The sequence below is a fragment of the Magnolia sinica genome, chromosome 18 (genome assembly GCF_029962835.1).
Source record: "Magnolia sinica isolate HGM2019 chromosome 18, MsV1, whole genome shotgun sequence".
Taxonomy (NCBI): Eukaryota; Viridiplantae; Streptophyta; class Magnoliopsida; order Magnoliales; family Magnoliaceae; genus Magnolia; species Magnolia sinica.
In genome coordinates, this window is record NC_080590.1 from 27,856,588 (window position 1) to 27,878,164 (window position 21,577).

Genomic DNA, 21,577 nt, shown 5'->3' on the forward strand with positions numbered 1-21,577 from the left:
CAAGCCAAGATTGAGTTGAGTTCTCCATTGAGACATTTCCACAAACACCTGAATTGCAACTTCAAAAACCCACTGTTTTACAAACAGAGGCAATGGTTTTATGGGTGTTTTATCAAACACCTTCTAAGTAATATTAAAACCCACAAAAAAGAAAAAAAGAAAGAGAAAAAAGGTATTTATTTAATGTACATACCTTGCTTGCCACCCTCCAAACCTTCCTTGCCACCACCCATATTTCGTTGAGTCATTTTATCAAATAGTTGGTGAGCAACATCAATGGCAAAGTAACCCCCGAGTTCGATTCGAGCTGGATTTGATCCGAGTCGAGTCGAGCTGGGGCCTGCTCGAACTCGGCTCAAACTCATTTTTGAGCTCAAAAAATTAGCTCGAATCGGCTCGAACTCAACTTCGAACTGAGTCGAATCGAGCTTTTTCGAGTCGAGTCGAGTCAAGTGAGCTAACCAAGCTAGCTTGGTTCGTGTACACCCCTAGCTGGTGTACCTCACACCAGCTATATAGTTGTTGTATTCTGTGGCTCTGATCATGAGGTATGTGTTATATCCAAACCGTTCATCCATTTAATGAGCTCGTATAAATGCTTGAGACGAAAAATAAGACAGATCTAACTATCAAGTGGACCACACTTCAAAAAGTAGTGGAAGATTGAACATATACCATTGAAACCCTTTTTGGGGTCATAGAAGTTTTGGATCAATATGAATTTATTTTTTTCCTCTTTATTCAGGTATTTGTGACCTTATGAACAGATTGGATGGTAAATAAATGTTATGGTGGGCCCTAAAAATATTTTAATGGTGAAAATCAGTATCTCCGCTACTATTTAAGGTGTGGTCCAAATGATCTTTGGATATGATTGATTTATTGGATAATGCTCTAAAATGATCTCTAAAAATAGATGAACGGTGTAGATATAATAAATACATCGCTGTGGGGGGCATGTAACTTTGATCTCCTTTGAATGGAAACGGATTGGCTACTCCCCTTGCCACCTTGGCTGGTGGTGGATGCCATATGGGCCGCACTATGATGTGTGTGTTTCATCCATGCCGTCCATCTATTTTTCTAGCTCATTTTCTGAAAGGAGACCAAAAATTAGATATATCCCAATCTCAAGTGGACCACATTACAGGAAACGGTGTTGAATGAACGTGACTATTAAAAGCTTTTTAGGGGCCATAAAAGTTTTGGATCAAGCTGATCTTTGTTTTTTTTCCCTTAATCTGGGTCTGTATTACCTAATCAATAGATTGGATGTCAAATAAACAATACATTGGGCCTTAGGAGGATTTTAATGATGGATATCCAATCACTATTGTTTTCCTATAGTGTGGTCCACCTGAAATTTATATTACTCTCATTTTTAATACCAAGCCCTAAAATTATCAGCAAAAATGGATGAAACACATACATCATATTGGAGCCCCCACATATCACCGACCACCAGCCATGGGGCTAGTGGCATGGGGAGTAGTCAATCCCATCTCTTGAACGGAAACGGATTGGCTACTCCCCCTACCACCGGAAAATGGATGGTGGTCAATGCCATGTGAGCCCCACCATGATGTGTGTGGTTCATCCACACCGTTCATCTATTTTCTTAACTCATTTTATGAAAGGAGACCAAAAATTAGATATATCCCAATCTCAAGTGAACCACATTACAAGAAACGGTGTTGAATGAACGTAGACTATTAAAAGCTTTTTGGGGGCCATAAAAGTTTTGAATCAAGCTGATCTTTGTTTTTTTTCCCTTCATCTGGGTCTGTATTACCTAATCAACAGATTGGATGTCAAATAAACAGTACTTTGGGCCTTAGGAGGATTTTAATAGTAGATATCTAATCAACATTGTTTTCCTATGGTGTGGTCCACCCGAGATTTATATTACTCTCATTTTTGGTACCAAGCCCTAAAATTATCTGTAAAAATGGATGAACGGATTAGATGAAACACATATATTATGTTGGAGCCCACATATCACTGACCACCAGCCACGGTGCTAGTGGCAGGGGGAGTAGCCAATCCGTTCGAAGGGAAACGGATCGGCTACTCAGTCCGGCCGGTGGTCAGTGCCATGTGGGCCCCACCATGATGTGTGTGTTTCATCCATGCCGTCCATTTATTTTTTTAGATCATTTTATAAAAAGAGATCAAAAATTAAATATATCCTAATCTCAAGTGGACCACATTACAGGAAAGGAAATGGTGTTGAATGAATGTAGGCTATTAAAAGCTTTTTGGGGGCATAAAAGTTTTAGATCAAGTTGATCTTTTTTTTTTTTTTTTTCCCTTCATCTGGGTCTGTATTACCTAATCAACAGATTTGATGTTATATAAACAGTAGATTGGGCCCAGGAGGATTTTAATGTGGCTATCGAATCACTATTGTTTTCCTATGGTGTGGTCCACCTGAGATTTATATTACTCTCATTTTTGGTACCAAGCACTAAAATTATCTGTAAAAATGGATGAACAGAATGGATGAAACACATACATCATGTTGGAGCCCACAGATCACCAACCGGCCACGGGCTAGTGGCAGGGGGAGTAGCCAATCCGATCTCGGCGCGAAGCTAGTTTAGGAGGACATAACGGAAGCCGTGGTGCACGTTAGAGACCCCTGCGACGGCTACTATAAAAGGTGCTCGTCTGGGCCTTTAAAGCCCTTCGCGATTACAGAGTGAGAGATTTGTAGGGTTTGACGACTCGCTTTTCCCAACTCACAACAATGGTAACCTCCCTCTCTCTATCTTCTCTTTCTATCTCTCTCGTCCCATTCTATCTAATGATTTACTCCATTTATCATCTCAGATCATTCCAGAGAAGAACCGCAAGGAGATCTCCAAATACCTCTTCCAAGGTCTTACTTCTTCTCTGTTCTCCGTTTGGAGTCGACCCAAATAACAATCAGATCCGCTTGCAATTCGGGTTGCATCCAAACGCACCCTTCTTCTCTTCCCCTCATTTGATATGTCTTTCTATTTTCCTCCTTCGTTTCTGCAGAGGGTGTTTGCTATGCGAAGAAGGACTACAACCTCGCGAAACATCCGGATATCGATGTCCCGAATCTCCGGGTTATTAAGCTCATGCAGAGCTTCAAATCCAAGGAATACGTTCGTTAGACTTTCTCTTGGATGCACTACTACCGGTATCTGACCAACGACGGGATCGAGTTCCGCCGGAACTACCTCAATCTACCGTCCGAGATCGTCCCTGCCACTTTGAAGAAGTTCGTCAAGCCCATGGGCGGTGGCCCACCTGGGGATCGTCCCCAGTACGTATACCCTCCTTCTGTCTTTCTTTTCTTTTGAGGGCAATTCCTTGTGAATTTGTCTTATGTGTGTGGAATTGCAGGGGCCCACCTCGCTTCGAAGGTGATTGTCCACGGTTCGGTGGGGACCGCGATGGTTATCGTGGAGGCCTGAGGGGTCCTCCGGGTGAGTTTGGTGGTGACAAGGGAGGAGCTCCACCTGAATTCCAGCCTTCATTTAGGGTAATTGTGATATTACCTTTTTCTTGAGGTTGTGTTTGGTTTCACCAAATTTCATGAAACTTTGCACCAAACTAAGACTGCTTATTCATGAAATTTCATGGTATTTGGTTCAACTGAACACACCCAGTATATTTTTTGTTATCTTAAAATGGTTTATTGTTATAAGTTTTGTACTTGGATCTTATTGGCTGTTCTGCTCTCACTTGTTTGTTGAGGTAGCTTCTTACGATAGAAAAAAAATTCTTGGTTTTGTATCCCTTCTGACAAAAGGAGAACGACCGCTCCTGTAATTTTAGAATGCATCTGTTGTTTGCATACTCTGCTATTGTGGCTTGATATGTTCAAAGCATGTGTTTATTGGAATGTGTTATGTTTGAGTGTGATAGATCTAACTGAATAGAGCTTTTGTCTGATACCTTCTTGTTTTTCTATGTAGGCTTTTATAAAAACTCTGAAATTTACATTATTTTTGTGTGTTTGGTAGAACTGTGATTCCCTTCTGGTTGTAACAGGTTCCTTGTGGCACAAATATCTTAATGAATTTGTCGATTGATGTTGTCCTAGTAGCAGGCTGCTATGATGTCTTGCTACTTTGCCATGCTTATACTTTCTAATGCGAACCCCAAAAGGGGATGCAAATAGATCAAAGAAAAGAGAAAGAGATCGTGGGAACGAACCCAACAATCCTCTAGTCAAATGCTAGAGATTGCGAGACCCCCCCCCAAAAAAATAATAATAATAAAAAATAAATAAATAAATCTACCAAATAAAGAAATAAAAAATGAAAGAAGTTTTATTCAAATCATCATAATGACGCATTACAACTCCCTAAAATAGCTTTACTTAGGCCTAAGAAGAGAAAATCCTTAACAATAGAAAATGACCAAACTGCCCCTAAATCCCATTATTACCTTATGAGCCTAATGTAAATGGGCCATATCTCATCCAAATGGCCCAAGAAATGCACGATCTTGGGCTTGTTCGAAAGCTTATTTAATAGGCTATCAAACAAGACCAATTTTGTGTCATTCGAACATCTTTTGGTGCTCCAAAAGAGGCCTGCCATGGAAGTGACAGAAATACAAAAGAATTTATTAACTAAATCATGACTTAGTCTCACCCTAAAAACTAATTAAATAAATAAAACCTATGAAATTGATGACCATATGATTGATCCCATAGGCCCACAAATTTAGCTGATCGTTGATCCTTTCCAATTGATTATCAGACGATTTACATTGTCCAAAACATCAATCAAGACAATTTGAATGGTAGGATTGATCAAATCTTAGATCGACCAACTTGTGTGGTCATTTGGTTGCATTAATTCCACCCAGCTTCGAAAAAAAAAAAAACTCATTCTTGAGTTTAAATTCATGGGCATAATTTCCTGTGTAGATCCTCGCATGTAGGGTGACTTCTTTGCTTTTGCTTGTTGGTAGTTGATGTGGAGACTTGCATGCTTGACGGGCAGCTTGTGCATAATACAAAATTGAGATATGCACCATCTTTTCTTTCCCTTATTGGTGTTCCTCTACGTTCTGGACGTTGATTGCAGACTCTTCATCACGGTCGGTTTTGATCTATGGGACTTGATTGACATTGAGATGGCACCATGGTGATCATGAAACTATCCATTTTTTCAATCATTGAATCGTCCATACATGTTAATCCAATCTCCTCTACCTTGTCATTCAATGGTGGATCATCCATTTTCATTGGTGCTTTCTTTGATTGAGTTATTGATCCATCAGTACATGTATCCATTGATTCATTGAGTAAGCCAATAGTGGATTCTTCTTGAGACACCACACTTGCTTCATACACGTCATTCTTAGGAATTCCATAGACAATGCATTAAAGTACATAACACTTTTCTTGTTCAATCAAGGCCTTGAAGCAAGCCCTTATCACCTTCTTGAATTCCTTGATTTTTTATTTTTTATTTTTGCAATATCATCCTTGAACTCTCTAATTTCCTTTAGTTCTCTTAGATTATCCTCTCGTCTCTTGAACATTCTTAGCTGTCGCTAACATTTCCGTGCAATAGGAGGCTTTTAAATAATCGACATGTGGTTGTCATTGTTCATAATATTGAGAGGAAGTTGAAAGGAATCACTATAAGGCACGGATGTGAAGATGGGTATGACTCGGGTAATACGAAGGATAATCTTGATCATCGAAGTAACTTGGATAAGAATAATGCAATGGATATGGAAGTCACAGGAGTTCGAATAGGGAATAATTGTATGAGGCATTTAAACATCTTCCTATGCACGACATCTCTAAGAAAGAACGTGAAAGAATATAGGGGGAACTTTAGGCTTGAGTTCTAGACTTAAAGAGTTTTGGGATGGGCTTTGCTGGCAAAAAAGGCAAGGGAATGGTTGGGTTGGAATGGGATTAAGATTTGGTAGGGTAGGAATTGGGTACAATCAGGGTTTTTTTATGTGTTCGAGTTTTTTATTTCTATTTTTTACTTGGTATGGTAGGGTTTTCAGAAAAGGGAAAAGGTGGGATTTAGGGTAAGGGAAGAGGGAAAAGGAAAAGAAAATGGAAGATGAAGGTTTGGGGAAGAGGGAAAAGAAGAAATGGAATGATTGAGATGATGAAATTGCCTTCTTTCAATTTCCCAAGAGTAGCATTTGCTCTGATACCAAATAATGCATACCCTAAAAAGAGACGGCAAATAGATCAAAGAAAAGAAGAAAGAGATTGTGGGAAAAACCCAACAATCCTCTAGTCAAATGTTAGATATCGCGAAAAAACTCCCTCTCCAAATCTTCTACCAAATAAAGAAACAAGAAAAGAAAGAAGGTTTATTCAAATAATCTTAATAATGTATTGCACTTCCATAATGTAGCCTTATATAAGCTTTTAAAAATAAAAAATAAATAAATAAATAAAAGAAGAGAGGATCCCTAATAATGGAAAATAAATTGTCCTTAAATCCCATCATTACCGTATGAGCCTTATGTAAATGGGTGATATCTCACTCAACCGGCCCCGAAGTTGCATTATCTTGAGCTCATTTGAAAGCTTACTCAATATGCTGTCAAACAGGACCAATTTGATGTCATTTGGACATCGTTTGGTGGCTCAAAAGCTTGACAAGAAAGTGACGGAAATACAAAAGAGAAGTTTATTAACAATATCATGCGAGAGTGATTATTAACTAAATCATGATTCAATCTCACCCTATAAACTAAGTAAATAATTAAAAACTACGAAATTGATGACCAAATAGCTGATCCCACAATCGACTTTAAATTGTGGGGCCTATGGGATCAATTATATGGTCATCAAAGTTGATTGTTGATCATTAGACCATAAATTTGGTTCAGATCATTAATTAAGATATTTGGGATGGTAGGATTAATTAGATCTTAGATCAACCAGTTTGTGCAGTCATTTGATCGCATGACTTTTGGATTCTCATCTTAGCATGCACAAGTTAATTTTTGGGAAATTGTGTCACTTTTAAGGCCCTTAACACTATACCTTGCGATTTTGTTTGAATCATATGTTTCCTTACTTTTTTATAAGTTTTTGTTCTTTTATTCATTTGAATGCCCTCTTTTAATTTTGGATACTTTACAAGGATAAGGGATCCCCTTTCCCCAAACTTGAGATCCAGATTTACAACATTTTTAACTTTGGACTAATCAATTATTTAGGATTTTTAGTGAATCATATCATGCAAGCAACAAATCCAAACTGTGGTATTATTAATGAAGTATTTTAACATGATTGTACTAATGAGCTTTGGGCAATCCTTGCCCTACCCATGACATGAGATTTTGGTTTTTGAGTATTTGTTGACCAGATCCTAGTTTTACTCAATTATACCCGTAGGTAGACATTATTTACCATGGTTGTTTGACATTTCAAGATGAGTAGTTGTGGGGCTAATATGAGATGATGTGAGTTACCTCTTCTCATTGATTGGAAGAGTTGGCTTGGCATGCTTGGCCTATAATGATTGCTATCAGAAGGAACAAAGACTTGTCAATATCAAGTTGCCTTGGACAAGTCATCTTGGCTTTGCATGAGAAAGAACCAAGTCATTCCCAAACATGTATGTTTTGGGAAAAATCACTTTCTCATTTGTTGGTTTTTGCTAAAACCAAACATGTAGTGGCGGTTTACGCTCTAGTCAAACTGGACTTTGAAATTGAGTTTTTTAAACCTTAAATGCATGTTTGGATGTTGCCCATCTTCATTTGTTTTCATTTTTTCAAAAGTTAACTAACATGGTAGTTTAAAGTGGTCTCAGGCAATGTTACATTGCACGGAAATATTTAGGGACCATATCCACACGTGTTGATGTGTCACACATGTGCAAGGACTTAATTTGTCATGTTGAAGAGCCTTCACTTGCCCATGCCTCCACTGAAATTATGTTGATCGGTTTTTTAGGTGGCCCTTGATAGTGGACCAAATTTAAACCATCAATTGAAATTTGTGCTGTCATCACACCCATCCAATTAAAAAATCGGAAAAATTCCTTTTTGGTTTCCCCAAAACGCCCCCATGGCATATATGATCTTGGATCGTTATGCTTATGTTGAATTCTTAATTTGGACTATATGCTGATTTCTTGGAGGATACTTGCAATGATAACCATGTAGTATGTCCTTCTTAGGGAGGATTTCTAAAGGACAAAAGGGAAGATCTTGGGGCATGCAGAGGGTTGTAATCACACTTCTATTGGCGAGAAGTTGTAAAGATTACTGGAAAATATCTGAAGTTGCTTAATTAAGCGGTCTCATATTGGGGAATTATTCGAAGGGGTTTGGGATGGTAATTTGCATAGAGATTGTATTTTTGGTTGTGTGAACGCCCCCGTGTGAGCGGTGGCCTCACTTCCTCAGCTTTGTCTTTCTTTCTTTTGGTGTTTGTGTGATTGGGGTGTGATTTGACTCAGATGAGAGATTTCATACCACTTGGAGGCACCACTAGCCAAATGAAGCTTATAATCTATAGCTGGTTAGAAACCATAAAATTACTTATTGGTTGGAGAACCATAAGACTCCTATAGTTAGTCTACGACTGTAGATTCCGAGTAAGGGCCTTAGTGACAGAAATAGAAGGGGTTAGGCATCATTTTTTGCCTGCATGACGCGCGGTCTCTACTTTATGGGATTTTAAAGTTTTTTAAAGGATGCAGTAAAACTCTGGCGTTGCTTTGAAGAGTCAATGGCTTAGGGCAAGCAAAAAAGAGAAATGAGACCTAGCATTGCTTCACAGAGCCAATAGCTTAAGGCAAGTAACAAAGTAAAAGAAGATAGAGGGAAATATTGTGAAATAAAGATAAAATGAAAGTAAATGTTGCAGCATGAATGAAGAAGTGGAATGTTGTAGTAGAATCACATGGAATGGCTGCACACTATGGAGATGTGAGAGAGGAAAGAAAGAGAATCGATACTCATTTGTGGAAGAGGTGCTCAAATATCTCCAATCCCCTCCCTACGTCATCGAATTTGGACTATTAAAGAAGCTTACGTTGGCTAGAAACTGGGTTTGTATGGCTTGGATATGTGGTTGGGATGGGGTGGCTAGGCTTCTCTCGTCTCTCTTCCCTTTGGCTTCAAAGCATCATATTTACCTTACATTCGTTTCTCTTTGCCGCCGCCCCCCCCCCCCCCAAAAAAAAAAAAAAAATCATCGCTCATTGGAATAAACAAAAATGTCTCAAATGACAGCTGTTGTAACCTGTTTATGGGTTACTCTACTACGACCGATGGTGATGTCAGTCCCTTTTTGTTTTTGTGAACCAAGAGGTGTCAAACACTATTTTGGAAATCAAAAGTAAGGTGGATCGTCAGTCCTTTGTTGATCAATGGTCCACCTAGCTTATTTTTTATTTTTAAAATGGTTTTTGATACATGTAGTTTCGTAAAAATAGAAAGTAAGGGACTATATCATTGTCAGTCACCCAGGGACCAACGATGATGTGGCCTGTAAAAAGGTCACAACAGCTACCATTTGGGATATTATGTTCATTCCAAAGAGCAACACTACGTCTAATTTCTCTTTTTGCTTGCCTTGAGCCATCGGCTTTGTGAAGCAAGGCTAGATTACTCTTTTCTTTATTGTCCGCTCTGGCCCCTATGGGTTTTGCGAAGGCCAAAACTAGCAGCTCTGAAGTTCTACCACATCTTTGAAAATCCTATAAAGTAGAGATCGCACGTTGTGTGGGTAGAAAAATGTGCCCAATCCCTTCTTTTTCTGTCAGTGAGGCCCTTACTTGGAATGTATGGTTGTGTAGACTGATCACAGGAGTAACTCAAGTTGGAGAATTTTTGATTCCCCAATCTTGAAAGCGATTCCGTTGCTTCTAGCAGACCATCGATTTAGAGCTTCATCCAACTAGTGGCGACTCAAGTCAAACATATCATATTTGAGTCAGTATGGCACCTCACTAGCGTGCAAAACATGAAGGAAAGCTGTGGAAGTGAGGGCATCATATTTATTCATGCAGTTGTTACACCCACCAGTGGTTCCAGTGTTTATTTTGATTCAACCCTGCGGCAGCTGCTACATTCTTACAAAGGCTATAAAGCCCTTATCATGTTAAGTTGGACAGTTTGGGTGCTGCACATGTGCAACAAATTTGCACTTGTGTGGGAGGCGGTATTTACCACCTCCCCCAAATTATTTTTGTTTAACCAAGACCACTTTTTATTGGTATCTCAGTCTACTGCCTTCCCCTAACCAAGACCATTTAAACAAGTTTGAATGGCATGACAAATTTGCACTTGTGCAAATGATTTTGTTTGCCCAAGACCACTTCTTATTGCCATCTCAGTCCATTTTGGCATTAGTGAGAACATAGGCAGGATCCAAACATGCCTGAAGAAAAGAAGTTTGGATGACATAACAAATCCCCGCTGTTAATACTGAACTTGATCTGATGTACATATTTGGAACTTAAAAGAAGAGGAATTAGAGGACTTCCAATCACCCTTGGGCTTGGTGAATGAGTTTAGGTCGTCACCTCTAGAGATGGTGAAAGAATCTGGAACAAGGATCCTTGGGGCAAATTCGTAGGGTCAATCATTGAATGGGCTTCTCTGTCCTCCAAAGTGTGGAGGATGTCTCCCTCGGATGTTTGTAATGAATGGTCAAATATTGTGGCACGGGGTCAGGTTATGGATCCAAATTAAACACTACATTTTATCTAGTGGTCCTTTGGTCCCCTTGCTAGTTATCTTGGCTTTGAGTGTCACTTTCTGTATTTTGCTTTGTTTTCTGGATCTTCAGATCCTTTGTTACTAATACAATTTCAGTTACCATTTTGGGGAGGAAAAAAAAAAACAATCTTCAAACTCAAGACTGATTCAACTAGATGTGATTCTTCGCGCAAGCCTGCCACCAACTGTGATCCTTGATTTTTCCTCTGCCTGCTAATCCTAGGACTTGCAACAGCATCATGTGTCATCAAATCCTCAACTTGCTGCATTGAGACTTTTGCATCTCTCATGGAGGCACTTTTTTCTTGCTTATTTTGGTTGGCATGCTGACCCTTTTTTTTAGTTCAATGCTTGCCAAAACCAGCAACGCTGGTGCACCCTTCCTAGAATTACTTGTCTTCCTCCTGCAGGGGTTGATGTTCGAGTGCTTGGCTGTTTTTGTAACAGAAGTAGGTGTTCCTGTTTGGAGATGATAGCATTGACAATGTCTTTGCAGTGTTTGTTTATGGGGGTTGCCAACTGATGGCTCAGTGGTAGAAACTGTGTTTCTACCTTGAGGTTAGGGGTTGGAGAACCCCTGTGGTGTGTGCGGGAGTGTAAGAGTCTGTATTCGCACCTTTCAAAAAAAAAAAAAAAAAACTGATCATGCTTGTTTATCCCCTCTTCTCCTGCATTTCATCTAAGCATACCTCATGTAACTTGCAGGGTCCTGGAGGAAGGCCAGGCTTCGGGCGTGGAGGTGGTGGTTTTGGTGCAGGTCCGGGAAGCTCCAGTCTATCTTAAGCGCATGTGTTGGTTTGGAGTCCCCTAATTTTGCACACTTGGGCCCGATTTTGGCAAGCAGACACCATGGATTTTGTTGTTTTGATGATGGTTGAGAAGGTTTTAGCTCCACTAGATATGAGTTCATTTTGGGATAGTCTTTTTTTAAAAAAAAATAATAATAAATAAATTTAAATAATGTGATGGATGAAAGCTCCACTAGATATGAATTTTTTATGAGATAGTCTATTTTTGATAATGTGGTGGATGAAGCTCAGAAGTAGACCTACACGGTGCAGTTGTCTCTTTAAAAGAAGAACTCAAAAGCATGGTTGGTTGCTAGTATAAGTCCACATCTTTCTCCAGTGCATTTAGTTTGGATTAGAGAACTGATCACCCAGAACCGGCTGTAGGTTGACTTACCTACAACACCCTATTTTTACAAGCATTTTGCATTTGTTAGTTTCAAGCACATTGGTAAAAAATTTCACGAAGGCATAGAAAAAAAGGATTGTAAACTAACCTCCAACCTGTTGTAGGTGATCACTTCTCATCTTGTGGTTGAAAGAAAGTTTGGAGGATGCGAAGTGTCCCAGCAAAGCCTTCCTGTTCTTTTTCTTTTTCCCTCTTTTCTGATACTGTTATCAATCTTAATGGGAGTGGATGATTGGAATTAGCCCTGCTTGTTGCTTGTCTAAAGTCAGCAATTATCCTCTGCTTAAGTTACCATCGCGGCCTGATTGGATATCATGCAGGGGACCCCCCTTTTTTAGACTGACTAAATACACCCATCGTAGATTTTTATGTGGTGGAACTACTCATGCGATGGATGCAGCTCAGATTCTGGCTGCAATGCGTAGGTAGCAACAATGCATGCGTGTGCTGCTAACACCTTCATTCGTGTTTTTTTTTTTTTTTTTTTGTCATTTTGCTGGAAAGAAGGGATTTTTCTAACACCAACCCATTGACTAAGCCAAGCCAAACACTTGATAAATGCGTACCATGATGTGCGATTCATGTAGATGTGAATTTTCCCTCTGGAGTATCTCCGATTGCACGCATGCAATTATTCATGATGTTCAAGAAACCTGAAATCTAAGTCGAAGGTCTGCCACTTGTTCTTGATTTTTTAAGACTCAAAATATCAATTTGTAGGTCAGTTTTCCACTGATTAAATTGGCAAGAGAAATTTAATCATTTGCCTATATTGGCATTTTCGTTTTTCCTGATACAAACACATCTCCATGGTTATATACATTTAGATTTGTGTCATGCAGGTCTGATGCACAATAGTATTCTGATTATTACTAGATTTTTTTTCTTTCAAGAAGTTACTTTTGATGAAAGTGATAAATATGACCGAGGTTTTAAAATATCGTGTGTTTATCAATTTTAACTTGAATATTAGTAAAGAGGAATTTTACAAAAAGCTACATACTTAGTATAGAATTTACATTTCAGTACCGTGATGTTATGTGAAATCCACTATGACAACCAAAGTATGTCTCCTCGTCTTAGGCCCAGGGTCCAAAAATAACCCCATCAGTAAATCAGCCTCACCCGTAATTCAGGTGGACCACGTGATTGAAAACAGTTTGTGGGGTAACTTTGACTCTTCAGACTGCTTCCCTTGGATGGGCTTGATGTTTGGGTCCTAGGCCTAAGTTTTGGCATGGCATCTAATGGTTGAAGTGGATCTTATATTCACATTACAGTGGACCTCGTGAAAATAAGGTTGGCGTCCCTCTTCAATTGTTCTATAAAATAGAGATTTAAAGGGAATTTATCCCACCCTTATCTTCTTCAGGGTCCGCCATAATGTTTATGTAAGATCCATTTTGACAATTATATGTGTAAAACTATGTTAGGCCCCAGCCAAAAAATAAAAATAAAAATCTGCCTAACTCGTAATCAGGTGGCCACGGGTACCTGCTGTGAGAGAGATGTTGACCTCTATTTTTATAGGGTCTCTTGCAATGATTATATGAAATCCACTCCAACCATTAGATGCTCTGTCAAAATTTATGCTTAGAGCCCGGACATCAAGCCCATCAATGATTTATGTGGGTCACACAGAGGGAAACAATTTAGAGGGTGAGGGTTGCCCTATATACTGTTTTCAATCATGTGGTCCATTTGAATTATAGATGGGGCTAATTTTTGGGGCAGGCCTAATATGGGTTGTCGAGATGAATTTCACTTAAGCATCACAAGAGGTACTCCATTGGTAGTTAGATAGGGCAGCTTATTGACAACCTTTTTTGAAAAAGGAACCCTAATAAAAATTCTATATTAAGGAGTGGTTTTTTGTAAAATTCCCAAATAATCAGGGAATTTATTATGTAAATAATTATATTTCAAATATATTTACTAATTTGAGAAATTTTTAACATTTTTAAAAATATTTTACCAATAATATCCCAAGAAAAACCTCAAAATTTGAAAATCTCCCAAAGAAATTTATGTGCCAGGAAATTGCCAAGAACAAGATTTGTCACTATGCTTTTGGCACGTCCCTTTTTTTGATTATTTGAAATTCTGCAACTCATGTTGAATGTCAGTGCTTACCAAACTGAGTTCCTTTGGTGAGTTTTTCTTTTTTCTTTTGATCTAAGGAAATACTGATGTCCAGGAAATACCAAATAGGCTCTAGAGAGGAGAGAAATAAGGATAGTGCTAGAAAAACTAATCCAATCCACTGATATGGTGAGGGATCACTCAGACGGTTTCATTGAGGCTGGGATGCCTCCCCCATATGGCAAGGGATCACTCAACACGATCAATCAATGGAGGTTTTGCTTTCAAGTTTTTGGGTAATATATATATATATACATATATATATATATATATATATATATATATATATATATATATATGGGAAAAGGTACTGTGCGCTCGACCTCACGATTAGCTCCCGTGAGGTCGAGCTGTGTGGGCCCCACCGTGATGCGTGTCGACCATCAACACCGTGCATTTGATGGGTACCCTCTAAATTATGGGATATCCCAAAAATCGGCTGTATACAGAACTCAGGTGGGCCATACCATCTAAAATCATGTGAAACACCGTTAAAACATATAAAAGCACTTGGTGGGGCCCAACTGAGTTTTGAATGCTTCTGAAACTTGGTCTGAACCCTCATGAAAGTGTGACACACATAATGGATGGGCTGGATTTGCAAACCACATCTCGGTGGGCCCAAAAAACTGATTATGAATGTTTTAATGGTGCACGGCCCCTCCCCACTTCTGTATGTGGTGTGGCCCACAAAAGTCACTGATTGACTTGATTTTTGAGACCTATGCCCACGATGGAATGGTGCATCTGACTGATGGGTTAGATGTTCGAAACGCATCACGATGGGGCCCACACAGCTCGACCTCATGGGACGGACTCGTGAGGTCGAGTGCATAGTACCTTTTCCTTTTATATATATATATATAAAATGTCGAGTCTTGGTGGTTGAATTGAGTTTGTCAAATTCCATGCATTTTTATTTTATTTTTATCTATTTTAGTCGAGTTTGTTCAGGTTCTGAAACTAGTACTGTAGGTACTGCACATCTTAGAGCTTCCGTGAAGTATGCTTTCTAGTTGCACTGGTATCACAAATTATCGATAGTTAATGTTAGTTTTAGAAATAGCTTTAGAATTGCATTTCTAGGGCAGAAATTATTGACAATTTGTTTTTGGATACAGAAACTCGCTAGCAATCAACATTGCAAGTAAGAAACTTGATTGCAACAAAACGAAAACATGTGTCCTCTACATTTCTCTCCCATTTTCAGCAAGTTCTTGAATGTTCTATACACTGCATCTAATTGCATGGACCAATGTGTTTTAGTCTCAAAATGATCATGGACACATCATTGTCACCGTCATCATAACCTTGTTTCAGGAATTTCAGTCGGCTTCGGAAAACTTAGCCAAGTTAGATTTGAAATAGTAATTCTCATGATTGCTTGGCAAAAGTTCAACGACCGGCTTCCTACTTAACATCAGCCCTTTGATCGGGGTGAAGAAAAGCTGAAGACCACCTGGCATCAACTGTCCTTTTCATCTCAACATCCAAACCAGAGACCAACTGGACCATTTACCCTACTTCCATGTCTATCAGAATCTCTTAGCAACCAAAGCAGTTATCTCTTATCTGGTCCCCAATCCCATTCAATGTCTCATAAATAGTTGTGCTCTTGGGATGTCTTGTATCTCCCACCATGAATCTAAAGCTCTCCCCTCTTACCTCCACACAGCTCCATCCTGCTTCTTTTCTAGGACCCTCACCACCCCTCATTTCCTCTCTCAACCTCACTGCATCTTCCCATCTGCCAACCGCTGCATAAACATTGGACATAACCACTCTCCAAGCCTTGCTACCTGGATCTAAAACAGAAAGCCTCTCCACAACTCTCTCTGCAATCTCAATTTCACCAAAAAGCGCACAAGCACCCAATAGAGCTCCCCAAACAGCCAGGCCAGGCCTCATAGGCATCTCTTCTATGAAATCTTCGGCTTCTTTGAGTCGTCCCGACCTTCCCAAGAGATCGACCATGCAAGCAAAATGCTCCATGCTAGGCTCAATGCCATAGTCCCTAGTCATTTTGTTAAAGCACGCATATCCTTCTTTTACCAGTCCCGAATGCCCACATGCTGTGAGAACATTAAGAAACGTTATTGCATTTGGAGGGTGAGCCCCAAATCTCTCAAGCTCACGAAAAACCCATAGAGCAGAAATGCCATCCCCATGGATTCCGTATGCTGCAATCATTGAATTCCAAGAAGCCAGATCCCTAGTAGGCATGTCCTCAAAGATCCACTTCGCAAAATCAATCCTACCCGACTTGGCATACATGTCTATAAGGGAGTTCCCAATAAAAACATCACACCCGAATCCTGATTTTGTTATGTATCCATGGATGATTTGGCCTTGTTGCAATGATGCTAACTCTGCGCAAGCTTGGAGTGAACTCAACATTGTGACAAAATCAGGGGCCAAAACATCTCTTTCAATGGTGTGGATTTCAGTGAGAAGTTGCAGAGCATCACAAGGACGGTCGTTCTTCACATAGCATAAGAGCATGGTGTTCCAAGAGATTACATCTCTTCCGTTCATCATTGTAAAGAGCTGATATGCTGAATCAACCTGTTTGGTTTTTGCATACATATCTATGAGAGAGTTTTCTACCATGATGCATGGGAAAAATCCATTTTTAATCAAGAACCCATGTATCCCTTTGCCCCATTTCAAAGAACCCGAATGGGCACAATCTTGAACAAGGGTTGCCATGGTCTCCGGGTTGAGATATCGACGTTCTCCCGTAAAACAGAACTGACCAAAAATCTTCACACCTTCAACAAACCCATTTCTAGAATACATTTCCACAAGAGAATTCACCACAAAAGGATCACTACCCAACTTTGTTTTTACAACCCAGCCATGGATCCACCTAAAAAACCTCCATTCATTCACCAAAGAGACTGCATGGATGATGCTGATGATAGTCACCGCATTTGGCATAACACCATCTTCTTGCATCTGAAAGAACAAAACCAATGCCTTCTCAATAAGTCCTTCAACAACGAAACCGGAAATTACAGACGTCCAAGAGACAACATCTCTACAACTCAATCTATCCATCAATTTCCCTGCAGCCACCAACGACCCAGATTTCGAGTACATGTCAATCAAAGAATTCTGTATAAACTGATCACGGATGTACCCATTTCGAATTATATAACCATGTATCATCTCACCCATCTTGAGGTTCTGTTTTTGGGTACAAGCTTGTAGCATGACCGAGAGAGTGAATTCATTAGGCGGTGGCCCACTCTCTAACATCTTCTTGAAAGTGGATATTGCCGTATCATGCAATCTGCTCTGGCATTGACCTGATATCATTGAAGTCCAGGACACAACATTTCTCTCGGGCATTCGATCAAACAGTCTAACAGCATCTTCCAAATTCCGGCATTTCACGTACGCATCCAGAAGTGAATTGCCGACGAACACGTCGGCATCAAAGCCAGATTTCAAGACGCCTGCGTGAATGCACGCTGCTGATTTCAGATCGCGATTGGCCGCATAAGAATTCAAGAACTGGACGGAAGCCATGGAGTTGCGAAAGGGATCTTCGGGTAGTAGACGTAGGGAATCGATGGATTGGGGCTTGTTTGATTGGAAGGTGTTGGTGTGTTTGGCGGGAGAAGAAAATGGCGGGAGTTGCAGAGAGACTGAGGGCATTTTGGGAAGGGAAGAGGTTTTGTTTCAAAAGATCCAAATGAAATGGAAGAAGCGGGAAATACATTGCAGAGAGAGAGAAACTTTGATACTCTGGGATAGTATGATTGTTGATACGCGAGCTTTAAGAAATTGTATGCGTGGCATAAAATTAACTAAAAATAAAACCGTCTAAATCGTGATAGATAGATCATTAAAAAAATTTATTCATTTTGTAATTGGCCGATTGGTGAACATTTAATGGACGGTAGGATTTTCAAACAATAAACGGGCCCTATCCAACTAATCAATGTAAGTTGAGTAGAAGTTAGAATATTTAATCAACCTATTTACAGTGGTTCCTCAATTTCGGAGGTTTAATTTGAGTAAATTTATGCCACGTGTACAATTTCAGAGTTGCATATCAAGCTCCATCGGAGCATAAATACCTCCACATGGTGGATCACGATAACTGGCCGCAGGATGAACTGTTCAAAGGCCGCATGCCATGTGAGGAAGTGCATCCAGGCCGTCCAATTAGTTGGTCCACTCTGTTGATGACCCTCAACTAAAATCAAACCAAACGTACAATCTTCTTCATCGATTTATACTAGGTAATCAATTTTCACCGTGAGTCGTCACCATAATCATTGGGAGGGGATTATGTGCGGCCGGGCTCACCCAAGTTGGTATGGCCCTTACCGTTGGGCCTTATCTTGATGTATGTTGTCATGCTTAGAAATTCGAATATAGAGTGTGCACCCTTATATCTGAATTTTGGTTTGTAACTTGTATACAAAATATATTAATTTCATTTGTTGATCGGTTTAATTAGATGTGGGAATTATGTTCATTTTAAGTTTCATTAAAGTTTATCAACTTTCATTCACACATATGTAATTCTTAACAATATTCAATCATGTATATTATAGATCTCCACGCTTACTTATATAACTTCAATCTTAAACATTATTTATTATTTTTAGCGACCAATTAAAAATATGCTCATTCCAGCATTAAATTTTAAAATCAAATGGAATTAAATCAAATTCTCAAAATCCTATAATTATTACTACTATGCTAGATGCTAAAAATAACTATTCTGAATAAAATCATATGTTTAAAAATGTTTTACCGTTACCAATTTACCTTCGGACAAATACGGCCACGTTTCCTATGAATCATGCTCATGTTCCACTGCATGTTCTGGATCTTGAGCAACTTTGTTAACTATATCGTTATTTATACAATTTTTTCATCGATACAATGGTAAGCTAATCAGGCTTAGTGAAATAACCCAATATGATTCATATACATACTGATTAAAATAGTACAAGATATAAAATGTGAAATTATATGAATACACATGATGTATGAATGCATCAGATGAGATTATCGTCCATTTGCTTGGGTTGGATAATTGTCAACTCGTATCCACCCGTTGGGTAGGATTTCACCTTTCAATAGGTATAAGCATGACCCGCATCTGGTAACGATTCTACCATGATCGACGTTCTTCCAAAGAAATCTCATAGGATCGACAATGCAATATGCTTATGCGATGAATGATGTATGATTTCATCATTTCATGATTATTCATAAATTCTTGTTTTATTTTATATATATATGATTTTATCATATTCCAATAATCAAATGTGAGATCATATATTTGCATCTTTCACAATTTCATATATTGCCACTAGTTAAAACAACAAAACAATATATCAATAATCAACCATACAAACAATTCTATTTTAATTTTCATAAACATGAGATATGTTGGGATTACTTACCTGAATCTAACAGTGAAAAATCTATGAAATGATCAAATTGATTTGAATTCAGAAATTCTAACAATTATATACACCACATTATTATTTGATCCAATTTCATAATATAATGGGTTCCATCTTTGATTAATCAACTTAAGTTGCTAATTAAAACCTTAAACAATATATACATTTGAGTTATACAAAGTCTTTTCTCAAATATACTCGTAACTAAGGTTGTACACGAGTCAAGCTAGCTTGAAAAGCTTGGTCGACTCGGCTCGCAACATTAATAATGGTGTTGAAAGTAAGGTGGTAAATATATATATATATATTATATATATATATATATATATATATATATATATATATATATATATATGATATATATATAATATTTAAGTTTTAAAAAAGAAGTTAAAATTTGATAATTATATACACCACATTATTGTTTGATCCAATTTTATTATATAATGGGTTCCATCTTTGATTAATCAACTTAGATCGCTAATTAAAACCTTAAACAATATATAAATTTGAGTTATATAAAGTCCTTTTTCAAATATACACGTAACATCTTTTACTTAATATTTGAACTAAGTTTGGATGAGACTGATAAATTTCTACCTCAAATTTAAATAATAATTTTAAAAAAATAATAAAATCATCCACGTTACGTATGTATTCAATACCCAAGCAGTTCATGTTTTTGTATATCATTGTAGGTTGTCCAACGTATTGGTAAGTCACGTGAAACCTGGATGAAAGGATGAAACAAATATCAGTCTGATCGAAAACTTTTGTGACCAATCGTGATCAATCACTGCTACTTCCTATGGTATGGTTCACCTGAGATGTGCTTCATTTTTTGATTCATGCCTTAGTATGTTATGAAAAACGGATGAAGGGCGTGAATACAGAATATATACATCAAGGTGTGCCCGCGGTAAAAGCCGCACCTCTTGGGGAGACATAGGCCGCTCCTAATCTGCTCCCATAATCATCGCCGTCCATGTGTATAGGACCAACTAGTTGGACGGCCCATTTCCCCACGCCTGCGAATGAACAACTAGTCTAGGTCCAACGCGACACGCCGGAGCCAACCCTTTCTCTGTGACTCGGTCTCTTCTGGACGATTCACGTGGCTTCCCATCACCGCTTGGGCAGCGAAAGCGGTTTGGCTGGTGTACTTTGTACGATGTACAAGCGGTTCAAAGGAGATTAAAGTTACATGCCCCACAATGATGTATTTAGTATATCCACACCGTTCATACAATTGGACAGATCATTTTAAAGCATCAGCCCAAAAATGAGTCGTATCAAAATCTCATGTCAACCACACACAAAATATTAGTGGGACCACCATAACGTTTACTTTCCATCCAATCTGTTCATAAGGTCACGCAGACATGGATGAAGAGTACAAACAAATATCATATCGATCCAAGACTTCTGTGACCCCAAAAAGGATATCAAAGGTAGACGTTCATTCTCCCACTGCTTTTTACAGTGTGGTCCACTTGGTATTTGGATCTGTCTTATTTTTGGTCTCAATACTTATGAAGAGCTCTCCAAATGGACGGGCGGTTTGGATATAACAAATACCTCATTATTGGACCCACAGAACTTGGTGACGTCAACACATAGCCAGAACGCTGGTGTGTTGTGCACCAGCCAATCCGCTTCCTTGGGCGGCAGGTTGTTCGTGACAGATATCGCTGATATACTTAAAATATCGCGATATTATCGCATAATTTTGATAAAACCATTATCGCGGTAATATCGTGAAATTTCAAAAGATCGTCAGCGTGTAATTCTCACGATTTTATCCCGAAATTATCTCCATTTAAAAAATATTTAACATTTAAAATAAACCATTTTACGCCAATATTTTCAAATTTTAAAATAATCCATTAATTTATAAAAAATATTTTTATTATTTCATTTTTACGATATTTTCTCCATGGTATCGCGAGAAAATATAAATTTTAAAAATCTTCCATGAAATTTCCGGGCCTAGAAATTGCTGACAACGGGATTTGTCGCATAACAGACCATGCTAACGGACACTCGATGTCAAACAAACGTATCCGACGCGATTGGTAGGTCCCAATGTGGAT

At 38.7% G+C, this 21,577-nt stretch overlaps 1 protein-coding gene and 1 pseudogene across 1 annotated transcript; one reads left to right on the forward strand and one right to left on the reverse strand.

Annotated features, from left to right (window-relative positions):
* The first annotated feature begins 2,734 nt into the window (after positions 1–2,734).
* On the forward strand, positions 2,735–11,626 carry LOC131233385 (small ribosomal subunit protein eS10z-like; annotated as a pseudogene).
* Positions 11,627–15,034: 3,408 nt separating this feature from the next.
* Positions 15,035–18,089, reverse strand: LOC131233696 (pentatricopeptide repeat-containing protein At1g06140, mitochondrial-like). Its single transcript, XM_058230484.1, has one exon. It carries the CDS (start codon positions 17,710–17,712, stop codon positions 15,595–15,597), a length of 2,118 nt encoding a protein of 705 aa, XP_058086467.1. The 5' UTR covers positions 17,713–18,089; the 3' UTR covers positions 15,035–15,594.
* Between the last annotated feature and the right edge of the window lie 3,488 nt (positions 18,090–21,577).